Source organism: Polistes fuscatus, unplaced genomic scaffold (genome assembly GCF_010416935.1).
Source record: "Polistes fuscatus isolate 324 unplaced genomic scaffold, CU_Pfus_HIC Scaffold10, whole genome shotgun sequence".
NCBI lineage: Eukaryota > Metazoa > Arthropoda > Insecta > Hymenoptera > Vespidae > Polistes > Polistes fuscatus.
In genome coordinates this window covers 6,577,722-6,598,239 of record NW_025112998.1, presented here as the reverse complement: position 1 = coordinate 6,598,239, position 20,518 = coordinate 6,577,722, and the positions used below count along the sequence as shown (strand labels likewise).

Here is a 20,518-nt window from a genome sequence, read left to right as displayed (position 1 = left end):
ACAATATCAACGACAATGACACAACGACAACGACGACGTAGACGACGACGACTACGATTATTATAACGAGGACAGAAAACGTGGACATGAAAGAGTCACGTTTTGCGAGGAAACGATGAGTCATTTTGACAATGGCCAACGGTAAAAATTATATAAATCCTTCGAGGCAACAATGTATGTCCCATTTTCCATATTCCGATAAGATAACGATACACGAAGCGTTGTACAGTTCGGAGGATAAATTCCTATATGATGTGTGTTTTTCTATTTGAAATAATAAATGATAAATAATTAAAATATATTTTTTTATTTTTTTTTGTATTAGTTAATAGAAATGATCATTTAAACTAACATTTTTTAACATCGTTATATTTTTACGTGTATAACCGTAGAATCAATCTATTTCTATTATTATTATTATTATTATTTTTGTTCAGCTAAGAACTAGCATTAGCTCGCAAACGTGCGAAAAAGATTGGTGGTAATTACGAAGGTGAATTAATTGTAAGTAAAAAAGAAAATATATAAAAAAAAGAAATTTATTTTACAATTTATTCGATAATACAAAATATATGTTTCATAAGAATATAGATAATAGGATTAATTTGGTATTCTACTTTTTAACTTCGTCCACTTTCATAATTACCAGCGCGTTATATAAATAACAAATATTAGCTATTTTAACGTAGAATAATTATTTTGATGCAACTCATGCATATAAAGGTAACGGTTCCGTCGAAGACTCATTGTTTCTTTTTCTTATGTTAAAGAAATATTACGAGAGGCGACACACGCGGGGCAGAATGAATCGACAAAATGAAGTTTTAAGTACGGTGTTTGGGTAGAAAACCCGTTGGCACATTTTCGAAAGTCGTTATTCATTATCGTTTAACGATGATCGACAGTGTAGCTATTTTAATAGTCTTTTATCGCGTTACCCAGTCTTTGATTGCTCATTAACGATCAAAGAAAGATAGAACGAGAGAAATCTAAAATGTACGACGATGTATTTCCGAGAGGTACAACGGTGCCTTTATCCTATGAGGGCAAAAGGCCAATTGCCTGCCTGCCTGCCTGCTGCCTGGGGGCCTCTAAAATCCTCAAATGAATTTTTTCGAAACTCATTGTTGCAATAGCAACAAATTGCAAAGTTAAATATTAGTTCTGATATTTGGTACGAAAGGATAAAAAAAAACAAACAAAGGAATTTCGATAGGAAAGCAAATATTTCAACGCTGCATTGGCAATTGAAATTCCGATTTATCCCCCCCTACTGGGGATGGGGGGGGTCTCGTGAAATCGTATCGTATCGTTTAGGATGTATAGTTCGAACCTGAGAGAAAGAATGGTAAATAAATGACAAATTATGCAAAAGTGCATCTCGGTTGATGGTATTTTGTTGTTGCAATGGTTACAGGAGGAATCTGGCGAGTCGATGTCAAGGTAAACTGCATACGAGGATGAGGAACGTATGTTGTATTTTACTACACAATATATAAACGCGCGTTGTTGTGTTTTCTTTTTCCTTTCGAAGGAACTTTTGCGGGTAACTGAAGTAAAAGATAAAGAGAAGGAAAAGAAATACAGAGAGAGAGAGAGAGAGAAAGAGAGAGAGAGAGAGAGACGGATGTATCATCATCATCATCATCATCATCATCATCATCATCATCATCATCATCATCATCGAGGTGCGCCAGTCAATGACCTATATGTGTGTATTTATCGTGAAGATTCTTAAGAGGATCCTCTTCGAATGCCGGAACGCAGTTGATTGCGAAACACCGATGTACAAGAAAAATAAGAAGAAGAAGAAGGAGAAGGAGAAGAAAAGGTGTAAGAACAGAGATACGAATGGCGCGCCTTTTTGCAAAACGATCGATCGATCGATTCGATCGAAAAAAAGTGATACGATGATGGGGGAAAGTACAAGGATAGGATGTGGGGAAAGAAAAAGAAAAAACTAGAACGAGAGAAAAACAAGTGGAAGAAAATGAAAAAAGGAAAAGGTAAATTAAAGAAAAAAAAAAAAAAGCAAACACGGGAAAACAAGATTCACAAAATGAGAAGGAAAAAATCTATGGAGAGAGAAATTGGGGGGAGAAAACAAGGGACGAGGATGGAAAGAAGAAACGTAAAAGCGAACCGGGAAGAAAAATGAAACTGGCGAAATGTGAGATGGGAAAAATTGAGGAAAGAAAGTGATGCGACAAAAAGGAAACTTTTTAATGAAAATAAGATAAAGAAAAGAAGAAGAAGAAGAAGAAGAAGATTTGATTAACGGAAAGGAACGATCGCCATTGAAAATTTATCTCGGATCACGTGACAACATATCCTCCGCCTTTTTTTATTCCACTTAGGAGAGAGATGACACATTTTTGTATTTGAATAATAATTATTAAAAAAGAAAGCTACGATATATTTAAAAAAAAAAAAAAAGAAGCAGCAGCGTATAATAGCAATGATTCTTCTCCGGAGTATCGTTAAAACGATACGCACCACCTCGCAAAATTGTGTTTCAATTTTTAGGATTATTTTTTTTTTTTGTAGCTGATGATTGCTATGACGAATGACAATGAATCGCGTCTCTACAACGAATTTTGCAATGAACGTGTTACGCAGAATATGCTAAAATATTGCGAATTCATTTGAAGAATAAATTTGTTTAATCGTTTATATAAAAATAAAAAGGAGAAGAAAAAAATATATATATGTATATATAAATTATTTAAAAAATTTGTTCGCAAAATTTAAGCACCCCATGCTCAATGATTAAAAAGCTCGATGAGAAAAAAGGGGATAGAATAGGAGAGAAAAAAAAAGTAGCTTCTTTGACGAACGCTTTGATCGAAAGCTTTAAAAATGAGAGCTCCATAAGCCTGCTGCTGCGCAACAATAACAACAACAATGACAACAATTAATAATAATAATAATAATAATAATAATGATAACAACAACTACGGAATATCAAATAATGAATATTAATTAAGAAGAAGAAAAATAAATATAATAGATGAAGAAAATAAAGTCGGCAAAAGAAAAGTTACGAAAAGCGAAAGTTTTTCCTAATTTTTGTTTCATTTCCCCTCCCCCTCCCTACCCCCAATCAGTTATAGTGAGTTTCTTTGTTATTTTTTTTTGAAATTCTAATGCTTTGATTTAATAGTAGCATTATTTGAAAATGTCGAAGCATCGATACCTTGGCTTTTGGTGATTCTGGAACCGGGGCGATTCTTTCTTCCGTTGTTTCGACTGTTCTGTTCGTCGCTAAACGGCTAGGAGATGATCCTGAAATAAATATACGAAACATTTGTTAATATATTATATTCAATTTTATGTTATTAATTGTTATTCATTATGACAAAAATTTGTCATCATTTTTTATTCGATTATTTTATCGCGAATGTGATTCTTTTACTTTCTTAATTTAAACCGGAAGTTTGAGTTTCATTTATCTTAAAATATCGAGAGGAATGTTTATCGAGTTAAATCATTCGTAAATTTTTCACGTGCAACAGCTGTCGCATATTAACAGTAAAGAAAGTTACGACGATACAGATAAACATTGTTAAATATATATAAAATTGTCAAATAATGATCATAAACTTGGATATTTTTGAAAAGAAATACTAGTATATACATCTTTTTCAAAACGTTAAATGAAATTTCTTGATTATTGAATAACAGATAGAGAATGGTTATTCCCATTGAATAATTATTAATTCATTTGGAACACATCTGTTGTATAATAACAGTGAAACGTGGTGAAACAATGGTAATAAATATAAGTAAATGTCAGTAAAATAATAAACGATCTTTTAACGATCCGAAACGTTCACACTCTCTTACACACACAAACACACATACACACATGTGTAAAAGCACAAATCACACAAGAACACAATTTCCAAATGTCTACTTGTTTCTTTCTTTTCTCTTAATAATCATAATGACAGCATGCTCTCTTCTAACATACAGCAATATATTAATTGCAAATCTTAAAAGTATGCGTGTACTCTCGACTGCCAGCTGAGTTTCGCAATTACTCATAAATTCTGACAGGCTGGAAATTTCATTTGACCTAGCTTTGTCATCGTTATTCCTCGTCATTCACACAGAACACGTAGAGGAAACTGGATTGTGATATTGAAAATAATACATAGTTGCGTTTTCCTGTCCCCAATAGAAAAAAAAAATAGAACGAAAGCAAGAGAAAGAGAGAGAGAGAGAGAAAACATTATGAAAATTTCATGATCTAGTACGATAATGACAAGACAATTCAACAAGTATCTACAAAATGCTTTGTATCGTTCAAACTAAATGCATATATAGTTTCGAATCTAACAGCAAATAAAAAGAGAAATAAAGATGGACAGAAAAAAAGAGAGAGAGAGAGAGAGAGAAATTCAAATAAATGAATAGAAATCTGTGAAGAACTCAACAAGTGGCTGTTGAAGCTTTTAAAGTCGTCGTATATGATGTCTCAATACAATTAAGCATACAAACGCATAGATATACATCAATACTAATAAAGACTTAATTATCATCAAGCAAGGACTCCGTAAAGATTTTCTCTCTCACCCTCTCTCAACAAGTTTATTTACCACGAGTTTATTAGTAAGTCAAGAAGCAAGTTTTATTTCTTTAGATGAAAAGAAGACGCCTGCCTTTTTGCGAGAAAACTTTCGAAGAATCGAAGTTTATTCGCTTCATAAAATTGATTGTAATAAATAAATAATAGAAATAAATAAAGAATAAATATTTTTATTCTTTCAACATTTTGTAAAACGAACCTATCGACTACATATGAATATTTTATTATCATTTTTTTAACAAGAACACAACATTGCGTCAAGAGGTTACGTATTAATTTTTTTATTAAAACAAAGAAAAAAACAATACTGACAATTTTGCGAATTAATTTAATAACGTAAAAATTATAAAGAAAAACAATGAAAATAAAAGAAAATCGAAAGAAGACCGTTCATCGTTCGAGAAAACTTTCGATATTCTCATACTTTCAAGCGTACGAAATAATTTGTTTTCTTTTCTTTTCACGATTGAATACGAGAAAGTGGAAAAAAGGAAAAAAAAAGGAAAAAATCGGAGTAATTAATTTCTTCGGAGTATGTTTTGTCTTTCCCGATTATTATCTTCTTCGTTGGTGATTTTGACGCATACTTCCGTACGAAACAAGAACGAGAAAGGTATTCTTTTCTTTTCTCTCCGTGGCGTTCATTATCTCCAACGAGTTGGTTCAAGAGAGAACGACGACGGATTAATCTTAACGACGAAGGAAACTGTATGAGACGTCAATCTACGAAACAATGCAACAGTTGCACACTCTCAACATACATATACATATACACGTATACACACATGGTTCTTCAGTGGATCATGAAAAGGAAGAAAGTAAGCGAGTAATTTAACGACGTTCTACTTAAAAGTGTGTGTATACCGTGAGAGTACTGTCATATTTCTATGAAAAATAAATTTCATTCTATATAAAGTAAACGTTAATGAATAATTAAATAATATAATAGTAAACGTTAAAAATATATGAGATTCGAAGAAAATGAAAATATTTAATAACGGAGAATATTAACACGTTAACCAGTTTTAAATGAATTTTGTTTTGTGTCAAAAACAACAAAAAAACATGAAATAAATAAAATAAAATTGTATAATGTTAAACTTATAGTATAATTTGTACCATATCGTAATTATATTATGATAAATGTAACTTATACTTAATTCTTTATTTATTATGCAGTAATCGGTAGACAAAAACTAACAATTATTTTTTTTTAGTAAAAACATTCTAAAATTGTGATAAAAAGTAAAAAAGTGTTATAAACATTGTCCATTTTCTGTACAAAAATTATATCCTTGGATATTGGTTTTGTTTTTATAATAAAAAAACAACGAAGATAAGCAATGAAATTATGCGAAGCATCCTGTATAATGAATGATGTATGGGTACACGCAACGTTTCTCTCTCTCTCTCTGTCTCTTACTCTCCTGGAATGCTGCAACCTATTTGGCCTATTTAGTAACGACAAGACGTTAACTCAATGTGACGTTTGAAACGTCACGTCCGTCGATCGGACGTGCAACACCAACCGCGAATGGTCTACCACTAAAATTGCACGTGACGGATCTACAACTCGATTTCTCACTCCCAAGGAGATACGCACGCGTGCAAAAAAATAATACTCCATGGATATTAATTTGAAATATTTATGCCGTGCACGGATCAATCGTTTTGAAAAACAATTTTCTAGTTTTTACAATTCATACAAAATTAATTGAGAATTAATTAAATGAAATTAATCGACGCGATGCGTTTAATATTTTTTCTATCATACGAATTAATTTACGGCGTGAATTAAGAACAGAGGAAACAGCATAATTGGTTAAACAGATTCGCAAAAGAGAGAAATTTTCTATTCGTTAGTAGCCAAGAACACAATTTCTAACATTTATAAAATTTCATTAAAACGGGTGCCTTGAAGATGTTAACTGTATGAACTTGTTTGCAAGTATCCTTTGTTTACACCGTAATGAAAATAATATAATCATTTTGTCGACTGAAAAAGAGAGAGAGTTAGTAAAAGTAGCAGTAGGAACTATTTTCCGTTTGTAAAACTTAAGAAGATAAATTCAAAAGCAAAACAATCATGAACAACACCTCCTCGGTATATCTTCGAATATACTTCCAATTTTCCATCCCGTTTCTATTTTCTGTATCCTGTTTTCTTCACTTTTGATTCGTTTATATTCAAAACTTCGTCCATATTTCTTCCGTCTATATACGTAAATAAAAGATTCGTGATTAGTTGTTACTCGAATGAAGAAATAAATCTTGCGTGCAAATTAGCCAAGATGATTAAATGTAAATATGATGTGTATGTCAAAATAAAATCAAAGAACCAATTAACAAGAAGAATTTCAACAAGATGGCGTCTCTCCAAGCTCCATTTTAAAACTTATTAGTTTACTTCCAAGGAATAATTTGCTAAATATTTATGAACAATGAACACTGCAACTTTAAATAAACTGCCATTTGAAAGATTTTTAAGTAATTCAAACAATAATGTTGTTAGTTACAATTTGTTAGTCATGGATTATTGCTTACCTTTGAAGGTTTGATAGAACTGCGAAAGATAGGTTAGAATCGATAATCGATCGGGCACGGAACAAGAAGCCATATCTTCGGCGTCTAAAAGAGCGGGGATTCCTAAATGTTGCTCGGCAATTCTGAATGCCAGCTCGTTGTTCCCGTAGACGTCGTCCTTGTTAAGGCTGTTGAAATCGCTGCGAAATAAAGACAAAAGGTTAAGAAAAAGGAAGAAAAAGAAAAAGAAAAAGGAAGAAGGAAAAAAGAAAAAGAAAAGAGATTGAGATCAAGGTTATATTCATTAACGACGTTAACGTCATTGACGTCGCTGTCGTGCCGTGCAAATGGAGTTTTATCCGAAGCTTTCAACAACTAATAATTAACATTTAATCTTTTGTTTTTTAATTATTATTATTACTACTATTATTATCATTAAGTAATATTACAATAATAAATATGCGGGAACTTATATTTTTCCTTGGACGCATAAATTTTCGAGATGACGTTTTTTCCCAAAATTTGTCCCCAAAAGCAATCGTAGCCGAAGTAATAACCACAAGTCCACCCCTTACTCAAAGATATTTCTGACACTGTCAACAAAGATTGGCTAAAACTCGAACGTAATATCGGTATGAAATCGTCGTATTAAAGTTGCTAATAAAAGGGTGCTACTCAAAAGACGCGTCATATCAACGATTTCGAGGATTAACAAAAAAAAAAAAGCGTGCATATTTTATAGGGGAAAAAAAAAGCAAACGAACAAGACGATTTATTACTACGTAGATACTACTACCAGCAGGGTCAAAAGAAACTTGTTCCTAACAAAGGCTATAATAAAAAAGGGAACCTTAACGTTACTGAAAGATGCATAGAAATCAATGCGGGCTTGTTCGTAGAATACAACATCGATAAGTTTCGATGTAAACCGGTGAATACGCGATTTGTCAAAATCGAGGATAGGATTCGAAGAACAGGAGCGGATATCGGTTATTGGTTTCCCTTTTCCGCGTACTGTCGAAAAATCACTCGGATAAAATTAGATTTCAATGTCTTCTGATGATAACACGCCAATCGATAATTCATTAATAATTTCATTAAAAACCATTTAAAATTATAAAAAAAGGAGAAGATGTTATCGAACGACCAACCGAACTATGCGTATGCAAAATATAATTTTTTTCAATTTCTTTTTTATTTTCCCAAAAGGAAGAAGGGTTATCCTTATACCAAAAACGTTTCTATTTTCAGCAAATCGATATGCATATACGCGCTACCGTCGGCTTATTACTCGTCATTCCGAGCAACGAGCATGAAATTCTAGGTCGAAAGTCGTCAGGACATTCGACATTGGCACTTGACCTCGCTCCTACACGACACGGTCGCATCTTCCTATCAAAAATTTTTCCGACCGTTTTTATGACTCCTCTAACTCCAACCACCCCCTCCCTCCACCCCCCGATCCCCCCCTCTCTCTTTTGCCATTCTCCTCTCTTCTCCTTTTTCTCTTCTTCCTCTTCCTCCATATGGAAACGATGGAAACGTAGAAAGAGGAATAGGGAGGGGAGGTGAGGGGGGCAGGAGGAGATCGACTATAACGCTCGAATTCCGACGCAAAGCGCGTACTTGTCATGATATTGAAACTAAAGCTGACCTTTCCGACGATATTGAAACTAAAGTTGATCTTTCGAGAATGAAATTATTCCGCGATTCTCGCTTATTGTTTAGAACGTTTCTTGCTAATCGGATCGTCGTATTATTCGTTTGTAGAAAATATTTATACGGCCAAATATTCATTGGTTTGGATAATTAATTTTGTTTAATAATTATTATCGTATTTTATATTCGAACAAAGAATGCTATTATTTTATAATTGCCGACCACACAAGTAATATTTCATATTAATATATATATAGTATATTCAATAATATTAGGATATAACAAATTCCTTTGAAGGATACTCTAGCGAAAGCATGCCATAACGAAATAATTAAAACTATAATGAATGCTATTTAACTATTCATTTGATCCAACAATAATCTTCAATAACATCAACTTCCGGTAAAGATCACGTTCCTCCATATATATATATATATATACGTGTTGTTTTTTTCGAATAATAAAATATCAGTATAGAAAATTCTTAATCATATTTCCATACAAAGGAAATAAGGGAATGAAGAAATAAAGAAAGGAAATGTAAAGAATACAAAAGGTTAAGCTTGAAATCAGGAACGTTTGCGAAGGATATCGCATTCAAGTAGCGTTCGTGGGACCGGTGAATGGTTACGCGAAGAAGAAGAAGAAGAGGAGGAGGAGGAGGAAGAAGAGGAGGAGGAAGAAGAACAGAGACGAGTAATTTCTCTGATATAGAGAATACACATACACACGAAAACAAGACTCACTTGTACACATGTAGGAGTAGCTATATCTCATTTATACATATGTTGTGTACTATATGTGTGTGTGCATGTGTGCGTAGCAAGCATAACCGGCTCTTCGACTCTTGGCAATCGACCCGAACGTGCTTGTCTGGGACGAAAGACGAAAGACGATGACTCAGAGGTCCAGCAGACCGGTGCCGCCACACCCACCCCGAACCCCCCTTCCCCTTACACCGCCACCACCACCACCTCCACCTTTTCCCTCTCCCTCTCCCTCTCCCCTTTGTGCCATAACCCTATCTCTCTATCGTTTTTCTTGTCGTTTATTGCTCGAGCAAAAAGTTCTTCTCTCTCTTTTCTCTTTCTCTTTTGCTGCATCTTCTTTTTCTGGCCGCCATTTTTCTCTTCTCGGCCTCCAATAATCCCAGCATAGAGACCCACCAGCTAACGCGTTCGATTTGAAACCTCTTAGGGATCTTAATTTTTAATTTCGATTATACGTTGCATGGAAATTGGGTACTCAATTCAATTTACTCATCTCAATGATGATTGGTATTCGTTGTTTGGTTAGGAAATTCTTTTGTCTTTTGTTTCATAAAATTGGAAAGGAAACGTATATAGTAACGTTAATAGTATTTGAATTAATTCGAACGATGTTTTCGCTTACTTTTCTTTTCTTTTTTAAAATACGACCAAATTGTTCTTTTCCAAGGACAAGGATAAATTCGAAAGTGAGATCGTTCCGAGAGATGAAGACATCAGATTATACGTCGGAGAGTCAACTCGCGAAGAGGGATTCAGGAAGAAAGAGAATCGCGTGAGAATTTCCTCAAAGAACGGGCTTCCCCCTCCCATCGGTGAAAGTGAAACACCAAACAGGTGTTCCTTCTTACCAATCGTAGACGCCAGATCGTTGGATCAGAAAAAGGCGGGAACCTTTGAGCGGTGAAATTCAAAGGTCATCTCGAGGATTGCCCAAACGAAATACGAAATACTATTATGTAACTAATTTCATAAATAATTTAAACCATCAAAAAAATCATCATTAAACGTATGAATTGGTTTAAAATTGGAAAAAAAAAAGAAAACAAGAAAATTCGACCACCATACGCGTAAAAATAAAAATGATTCGATCAATTTATAACTTGTATCCTTCGTTTTTTTTTCTTTTTTTATTTCATAATAAAAAGTACGAAAAACAAAAGAAATATAAAATAAAACTCGGATGGTAGACTAAAAAAAAAAAAAACATCGTTGAAAATAATACAAGAACAATGGAGTACGGCGATAAATTTTGTTTGTTCCCCCAAGGAAAAAACCATTAATCAACACAGAAGCAAAAGAAATCGGAGAAGAGATTTGGCGAAAGCGTGTTCGCGCATGCGCATAGATTGTAGAACATTTTCCTCCCTTGATCATTGAGGGGTGCGCTCCTCTCATCATGCTCTGTTTCCCGATCGATTACAAAAGCGGAATGAGGTGGGTACGTACTAGGGTGAAAAACGATAGCGACAAATTCCTTTCTCATTTTTTTGGTAAACCTCCACGATGGCAAACGCGCCTCACGGATAATTTTATTTTATATTCTCTCCGTAAACTGGGTTATACGATTAATATACAGGATATTAAAAAAAAAAAAGGAAAGAAAAAAATGAAAAAAGAAAAAAAGAAAAAAAAAAAGGTTGAGGCCAAACTTATATTTTATGTTAATTAGGTCGAGTGAGTAGAAAAAAAAAGTTTGTACAAATTTAGGTCCGAAAATGTTTTGTTTTTTTCTTTTTGTTTTTTAACGCATGTAGTTCGTAATACTTGAACGTGGACGAAAAATATTTAATTTAATTTAAATTCAAAAGAGATATTTTTTGTTCTTTTTGAAAAAGTGCACTCGCTCGCGTCGTTTACACGCACCTATCGTAAAAAAACGTAATAATATTTTTAAGCTTACGTAGGTTACGTAGAATAAGGACGATAATTTACAAATAGCTAAAGCAGGAATATAGATCGTTAGTCATGCGATTTAACGTTAGCGTGATCTAAGGTAGCCGCATAGTCGAAGGCGTAGTTCATAGTCCCGCCTTCTATGTCATAGATTTATGTTACGGATTACAATCTCGTTATGTCAAACGCGTTCCTCGTTTTATTTTCATACGGCAACCAAAAAGAACATATATACATATATATGGTTTTTAAATTCTACTAGAGATGATACGATCAATCCTATATTTTTACGAATGAATTCCATTTATCATAGGAACGATTTCTATTCCTATAAATGCAAAACAATTTTCGAATTCTTTTCGGTATATAAAAAGAAAAGAAAAAAAAGAATAACCCGTTATTTCTATTCGAACGATGAGGGGAACAACAGACTCGTCACTCTGTCGGAATACGAACTAAAAAACGTTTGTAAGGTAGCCAAAAAGTTCTTAAAGAATTTTGTTTCTTTCTTCTTTTTTTCTTTTTTCTTTTTCTTTTTCTTCGTTTAATATCTCTTCGCGTACTTCATGAATAATTGAGAAGAAATAAATCTTGCCGTTCAAGCTCAACCCTAACTCTCGCAAAACCTGCCATCGAAAAATATTACTCTCCCACATTTTGGTCCACCATTGATTGGGCTTCAAAGAACCACGAAAAGAGAAAGGAAAAAAGAGGGAAAAAAAAAAAGAAGGAAAATTCATTTCGTTGTCGAAAAAAAAGTGTAACACAGAAGGAAACCCACCGGGTAAAAAATTTTTTTATCGACCAGAAAAACGAATGGTCGAACACGCAATACAAAGGATATCCGTTTGCTTTCTAACGATTAGATTCAGGAAATTGAAATTTCCTCGATAGAATTCCACTGTCTGGACTAGCCGTGTGTGCACACGTGCATGGAGGATATGTGAAAGAGAGAAAGATAGAGACGATATCGACCAAAGACCACCAATTGAATTTCTTCTGGACATTGATTGCAAAATCTGAACAAAAATATTCAAATCGTTTGAAAATCGTGTAAACAGCTTCTAATTAACGTTCGACGTTAACTTCATTTCTTGTTTCCTAGTTGATATTTTTGTCTGCACTTTGCAAACGTGTAATACGTGAACTATGAACATTCGAATTACGACATGGTGGGTATAGTACATTTGATTGATGTAGATAGGAAAAAACAGTAGAGTCAAGGAAATAAAAGGAAACTAGCAAATAATAGAAGAAGTCGAGTTCGAATGTCAGTGACCGGAGGCGCCCTAAAGTCGTCATGCTGTAGGCTATAGTATCGATCTGTCTCTTTCTATCTCTCTTTCTCTTATTTTCATCATCCCCATAAAGAAGAATACGAAAGTGATCGATAGACCACTTTCATGATTTATTTACTCGAGAGGGTGAGTCAATAATTATCCGCAATGTGATGCTATTTTTTGTGTGTTGGCTATATAGTCGAGTGTGCTCTTGTATTTATATTTGAGCTTTTCCTGTTACTAAGGCTGGACAGGTTTGAACAATGCTCGGTTTGGTTACATTTTGTTTTTCGTGACATTAACAATGACCACTTCGCTTTGTGTGTTAAACAAAATGAACACTGGTCATAATCCAACGAAAAGTTTCTAGGGAGTTTTTAGGACAATGACTGAAGGTCACTGTTAATATTGCGATAAAAAAAATGTAGCCAAAGTTGGCCCCTGTTGAGAACGGTAGAGTCGACATAGAAGGAAGAACGCAAATATTAATACGGGATAGTAGTTAGATAGTACAGTCAACACACGAAAGAACGCCATTACATTGGACATAATTATTGACTTACCCTCGAGTTTATATTTCATGTGATATAAGAGCGCCAAATTAGATAACAACCTCGAAAGGAATCCATTGTTCTTTTAAACAGCTGCAATACTTCGCGTTCTGTTCTTTTTATTTATATATTTACTCGGAGCGCTAAAGATACGAATGTCTTCGAGGTTAGGATCGCCATTTTGAATTTTCAATAAAACATAAACGTCGATCAATCTTTCCCGGAACAAATACGACACTCTCTTTCTTGAGATATTATCTATCCGACATAAAAATAGAAGTGAATGATGCATAAGATCGTTTGGAAAGAGTCTCGGAAAACAAGCTTTAGGTTTCTTATCAGGTCGTAAAAGGTGTTGGTGTACTATATAGCTCAATAACGTGCTCCTACAGGAAAGGTCGAAGCCGTTCTGCATTTTGCACATCATGCGGTTGCTGACTCGTCCTCCAACCAAGACAGTAGTCAGGGTCATCGTAACACAAACGTACGAGAGGTCAGCACGAAAGTGGATGAATCATCGACGGTCCGACAGTGGGGGTAATCCGTTTGGTAGTTAGCCATTCGCGATCGACAATTTTACGACTATGTTTATACCGATGATATGGCATTTCATTTCGTTACTGTGGTTTCTGCTTTACCCTTAATCGAAATTTCGATAAGTGTTTTTTTTTTCTTTGCACCGATTTTCCTCTTAAAAAAATGACGTTGTCTATTTTTGTTTCATTTGATGCGAGATCTCGAATTTGACGACAGAAATCGTTTAGCGGAAAGATTACCGAGATAGGAAAATGTTATTTTCATGAAGGTGTTGTACTCACATGAGGTCGGGACGAAAGTGATGAATCATGGCACAAAATGCAAGTCCATCTCGCCAGGAGGTGGTCATGTTCTGTACGTTTACACCCGGATAACCCTCGGTTATTCGTCTGCACCAGAGCTCGAGAGCTTTCGTACCACGTTTCTCACCCATTTTCGCTCCTTCCAGGTTTCCCTTTTGTGCTTTCTTCCGGAAATACGTCACGTGTCTTCTCACCCTTGTTTCCGAGTTTCACCGAAAAATGATGAGAAATATCTTTCGAAATTTTTTTTCTCCTCTAGCTTTGTTCCGTAAGTTATTTCAAATCTGAAATCAGAAAAGAAATTTATTTAATTGTAGATCGAGAAGGATTGAGATACCCTCCTGCATAATAATCAAGAATATGAATAAAAATGGATTGGTGGTAATCAAGTATTCAATCAACAAAAAAAAATGACAAGATTATTGAATTAAAATTAGATTTTCTATTTTAATTTTTTAAATCACTATTCTGAGATTAAAAAAACATAACAACAATCCAGTTTGAAATGTATCATTGAGAGTAATGCGTTTATATTACGATTGTAAATCGTGGTCGTTAGTTAGAAAAGACTACTGCGGACGTTTTGTCGAACGTGAAAGTCGCTAACTTGTGTCGTGTAAAATATGTACCGGCTCGAGCGTGAAGTGTGCAATTGGTACTCTCGGTTAACTATCATCTCGTAGAAACAGAAAGAGAAAGAGAGAGAAAAAAAAAAGAAAGATCATTTCTCGAAGTTCCAGTTTGAGATAAGTGCGATAAGAAAGAGAATGATTGGAGAGCTTGTTTGTATTTCCAGTTGACCAATCACTCGCGACCGAATGTTTAACATTTCTTTCTATTTCTTTCTTCGACGAGTAACTTTCGAACCGATCATTTGGAACGTTTAGAAAAACGTCACGACACAATTCGGTCCAGTCATTTGTTATTTTTTTTAAATAACATTATTTTTCTACGATTTCTAGCACTGATATTAAAACAAAAATCAACCAAAAATCTCGACTGGACAGGAAATTAGAGTTTTTTCTTATTCCTAACTAAAAATTGTAAATGGACGTAAGAACTTTACAAAATGGCCGACTCATATACGAATTCATAATGAATTAGAGGTTAACCACGTGCTCGCGTTGACTTTTTTAATTTAAAATTCTTTTCTCAAGTCGCACACAGGAAATGAATTATTCTCGATTGGGGTAACACGTATTTCATAAAGTGATTTATCACAACTTTTTTTCTACGTGTCGACATAACTTAAGAATGGGAGAAAAGGAGGAAGAGAAAAAAGAAGGAAAAGAAAAAGAAGAGGAAGGAGAAAGAAGAAATAAGTAAAAAAAGTTGTTCGAAACGACTTCTCCAGAACGAAACCACTTTCGTTTTCTCGTCGATTGAAATGACAGCTATAAGAGTTACTATCCAAACGACGTTGTCGTTTAAGATCGATTAGTTCTCGATTAGCCAACACGTTTGAAACGTTCCCTCGGCAAATGTTTGAAAATGGCGCTCGTCCCGGATGGGACAAGTCACGTGGGGCATATTAGAAAGTTTGCGACGTAAGAGTGCGCTGAGGTCGAAAAGGGTCGTGGTGAACGACGGTGATTGGTTTATGACTTATTCCAAAGAAGGGAAAAAAGGGAAAAAGAGGTATAGGTGGAGAAAGAAGGAAAAAACTTATAAAAAGGGTGAAGTAAAAGGGTAAGAAAATAATATAAAAAGGGATGTACAAAAAAAGGAAAGAAAAGAAAAAGAAGAAGTGGTAAATGTGACGCACCGCTTCACGTTGGTTAACGGGAAAGTACTTTAAAACGTCTTTCCTTTTATATATTCGGTATCTGGTCTAACCGGTTTCTAAATACAAGAGAAAGAAAGAGAGAGAGCACGACAAATGCCGCCTTCGGCTTCGGAGCTTTTACAAATGGCAAGTCATGCGCATTAATCTCAAGCTGTTGTGCCGCGAATCCGTTTGCTAGAGCTCGGAAAAACAGTGAACGTGTGTATACGATGGACCCTATTGGGTACCGGTTTCAAACTTTGTACGTATGTATTTACTTGCATTACGTTAGACGCATATATGTCTATTTCAACGATAAATCTTACATTTTTCTAACTCACTGATATATCTCCAGCTCGAATTTAATAATTCGAAGCAGTGAACCGACACGGAAAGTCTTTCTCTTTGTCTGCAGAAAATCGATTTGTTTTCTTCACAGAACACAAGAAACTGGGTTTATGTATATGCATAGATTCTATATATGGGACATCGTATTTTTATTAGTATTAGTATAAGAAAAAAAATGGATTAGGAGAAAAGAAGGGTTAGGATTAGAACACCTATCGGCAATCCGGTACGCATTGTCATAAACCCTTTTACCTATAATCTTACGCAGTTCATTATTGTCAAGGGATTAAATGTACTCTTCATAGGCGTGATTTTACAACTGTCTTATGACACATTACTTTGAAAATCTAGACTACCCAAAACATTGTAAATACTCGAGTACCCTACAGGACACCCAAGGGATCAGTTCCAGCTGAAATAGGGGCTCGGTCGGACCAATGTCTTGTTAACTTTCATTGATCACGATGGCAACCTAAATTCTAACGTCACTAAAATGAATTACTTCATTATTCATAATTCTTCTAATTTTTAATTCTGCGATAATTAAAAGAATAGAATCATGATGACTTAACAAGACGGAAGGAAAAAAATAGTCCGAAAAATGTGACTGCAATGAAACTCGTTGAACAAGTGTTCCATGTCCTTTGAAAGCGGAGTTACTCGAATACCGTCGACAGGAGGTTGCCTTTAAGTCGAAGGCTCTCGGTGATTAATGCTCCTTTCGGTCGCGATCCGTTGCGAGTGAAACGTAGGTGCTCCTGCGGAATAAGTAAAAGTTACATGTGGCGAAGTAGTCGGCCTTGTTCGCCGTTTGCCAAGAGTGCCGCGAGGTCGTTGAGGCCGTACCTACAAATACGACGATGATGTCACGAAGGAATTGACCCGAGAAGATCTTAGCAGAGATTATAAATCTATCTATCTATCTATCTATCGATGATCTATGGATGATCTATCGATCAACCCCATCGATACCATCCGTGTGCTATTTTCATAATCCAAAATGGCGGGCTCTGGGGAACGCAAGCAGATGCGCGAATAAATTTCATCAATTTTGTCTATTTCAACGTTTATCTATTTGAGTACCGAGCATGACGTCATCGGGAAACACCGATCAACCAATTAGGTTACCCTATTCTATAAAGATAGTTCAAATTGTACGAGGGATGTTCGAGTAAATCCCAGGATAGCTTTTCCACGAGGAATTCTAAACCGCCATTGTTGGAATTACTAAAAATAGAACCACTAAATTTACTTCCTAATCTAACCTGTTTCTATTTTTTGTGTTCCTTCTTTTTTCTTTTTGGGTTTCTTATAATTTGCATATCTTTGATTAGTAAAAAAAAAAAAAAAGAGAAAAAGAACTTGCTTGCCTGACCTCGTTCCGCTTGACCTCTAATTCGAAGCTCGTTCTAATCAAAGTTTTTCATCGAATCTCGATAAATATATACCATATTTTTTAATGTAGCTTAGAAACTTGGAATTCGGTGTTATTAACTGCACGAATGATTATTACGATAACGAAAAGAAAATGATTTTTCGTAAAATTATTTAAAAGGAATGTTGTGTAAGTTAACGATCGAACAACGTACATTCTCGGTGTTTCTCTTGTTGTGTTGTTACACACACGGTAGTAGCGATAAAATCATTACAGTGAAAATGTTTCTGCACGGGCGTTATAACGAGCGATTTGAAAGATATAATGTGAGAGAATCGTTGGAAACAATCGCGGTGAAAGTAAACGAGAGAAATAAAAAAAAAAAAAGAAAAGAAAGAATTTCACGAGGCTTGCGAAGAATTCGATAGAAATTTTCTTCTTCTCTACTGTATATTCTTACATACATAAGGTGGTATACTAGGACACGTGTGTGATTATGGTTGCTGTAAGATCCATAAATCGAATACAATGATTTAAGTGATCATAAATTACATGACGAATAAGAATTCGAAGTCTGTCGAGAATAAGGTTAAGAAAATAAACGGAAAGAGATAGAGAAACGATGTAACATAAAATTAGGTCTATAGAAAATTTTCGATCCTTTTATTAAAAAAGTAAAATAAAATGAAATAAATTATACGACACAATATACGAAAAATTGGACAATAGTATTAAATAGAATGCAGTATATGATTGTATGACAATAAAATGTTTGTAGATATAAATAAGACGGGGAGAAGAAAAAAAAAGTGTAAAAGAAAATAAACAGAAAAAGGGAAAGAGAAGAATGAAATTTAAGATGCAGGAAGCGGTTTGCGAGGCGTAAACTAGAAAAAGTCGAAGAAACGCGGAAAAGAAAAGCATGCTTAGCTCTCCTGGGGAGCGAAAATAGCTGAGTTCTTAAGTGATTCTTCGAAATGCCTTGAATAGCACAAAAGTGCGACCCGTAGATGCTCCGGAAGAACGAGAAATGTTTTCTAAGAAATTCGGATGCTCCGACAATTCTTTCCAAAGGTTCAGACATGTTCAGACAAGTTTCAACTTATGTTAGGTGAAAAGATGGCGATAATATCGCATAGGGAAAAATGTCTTCCTTCCAAAATGGCGTACACATTTTTATACTTTCTTCGAAATTAATATTTTCTTTTTTTCTTTTTCTCAAATTGTCATTTAATAGATATTAAACTAGATACAAAGATAGAGAAACTTTCTCGCTGATTATTTATCGATTAAGTATAATTTTTCTATAAATTGTTTCTCGTATCAGTTAGAAATGATCACTCGTCGAATAAATTCAAGATTAGAAACCTAACCTAATTAACAATATTTCCCGTAGATCTGCATGTAAAATGGAGACAGATCGAAAGTTAATTGATACCGGTTATCGATAAATACAACTTAACGACTCTAATATAAAATAAAATTCAAAAAATTAAACGTGTTAATAATCTATGCGTTATCGATTCAAAATGAAATATCGAGGAATTCGGAAAATGTAGAAAATATTGTACATAAATCGTTGGATGCTATCATAGAAAGAAAATAAAGAAAGGAAGAAACAATGGTTGTGTTTAGTTTAAAAGATATACAATTACGTAAGAGAAACGAAGCGACGAGAGACTCGAATGTAATACGCTCTCACAGCTTGGAGACTGAAAAAGGATCAAACGTATTCCATGAATCTCTCTCTCTCTCTGCTTCTATCTCAAAAGGTCGGTTCGTTAAACTCTCGTTTGAGAAGGGCTTCTCAAGCACGCTCGAATCTTTCGAAACGGTAGCGTACACGCGTATTACCCACATGCAAAGAGAGATACTGTTATACGTAATGAAGAGAGGGGAAGAAATGAAGAAAAAAATGAAGAAAAAGAAAAAGAAAAAAGAACACACGTACACAATAGTTCTTGTACGTAAACGTTAAAAGTCCTCTTAGATTTCGCGGGAGAAAAGCGAAGGTGTGCATAAGAGAAAGAAAAAGATAGAGAAGTGGCTCATGAAAGATTCATTCTTTTCTTTTCCCTTCTGTAAAGGTACCCTGGGGCGTTCTGATACACCTGCAACAGCCGACCAAACTAAGAAACGCACACCTCACTACACTACTACAACAACACCGGTACAACATAGCATAACATAGCACAGCGTACCACCATCACGACGAATCGGACACGCGCCAAGTTTCACGAGAGATTAGCTCGTCCTCGATATTTTTACAGTTAACCGCGTTCGTCCTGGAATCAACGCTATCTTTCTCCTCCTCCTCACCTCTCAGAGAACTCTTCAACGTGTAGCAAGTGACAAGGTTAAAAGGAAGACACCGAGCTATCTCTTCTATACCTCAAGCCAATCTTACTTGTAACATTTAAAAATGCCGACCCCCTATCTTTCGCTAATTTGCTGACCTCGAATACTTGTTTCTAACTTGTATAATAAATCCACATATACATTTATTATATACGCAAGCTGGTTAATAAATATGTGTTGGTTTGCTTGGAAAGTTTCTTCTACCGATTGTTTTTCGTCTTCGATGAATAAACAAATTTTGTAATAGAATGAACAAATGAATATGCATAATTGAAATTGAATGCATAATGAAATTTGGAAAGTTGGCGTGCGTTTGAGTTTCATCGTGAAATTGAGTTTTATTTCTTTAGGAATGATTTTCTTTCGAATTCCATCTATCATTCTTATAAAACTTTCTTCGTACCGATAATGCGGCCGTGACTTGCTCACGTAGGAACGATTTTCCCGCGTCTTTCGAAGGAAAAAGGAGTAGTGTTTCTTACGCTCGAACGATCACCGTTGACTGACTGTCCGTGGTGAACGTGTAGTTCATTCATGCTTTTTTGTTAAGTGGAACGTATTCGAGA

General features: G+C 34.8%; 1 protein-coding gene across 4 annotated transcripts in view; it reads right to left on the bottom strand.

The window, feature by feature from the left end:
* Nucleotides 1-20,518, bottom strand: part of LOC122526067 (MICAL-like protein 1) — a 37,230-nt gene that overhangs the window by 7,894 nt on the left and 8,818 nt on the right. For 3 of the 4 annotated variants that reach the window (XR_006305945.1, XM_043649215.1, XM_043649216.1), the window contains exons 2-4: nucleotides 14,086-14,390; nucleotides 7,136-7,314; nucleotides 3,197-3,285 (exon numbers count right to left, since the gene is read on the bottom strand). Coding sequence is in view for 2 of the 4 variants with exons in the window: in XM_043649215.1 (XP_043505150.1) it covers nucleotides 3,197-3,285; nucleotides 7,136-7,314; nucleotides 14,086-14,237 (420 nt within the window). In the remaining 2 variants the exon portion in view is untranslated. Of the gene's footprint in view, nucleotides 1-3,196; nucleotides 3,286-7,135; nucleotides 7,315-14,085; nucleotides 14,391-20,518 lie in introns of those variants that run through there. The other variant, XM_043649217.1, reaches the window with a different exon arrangement.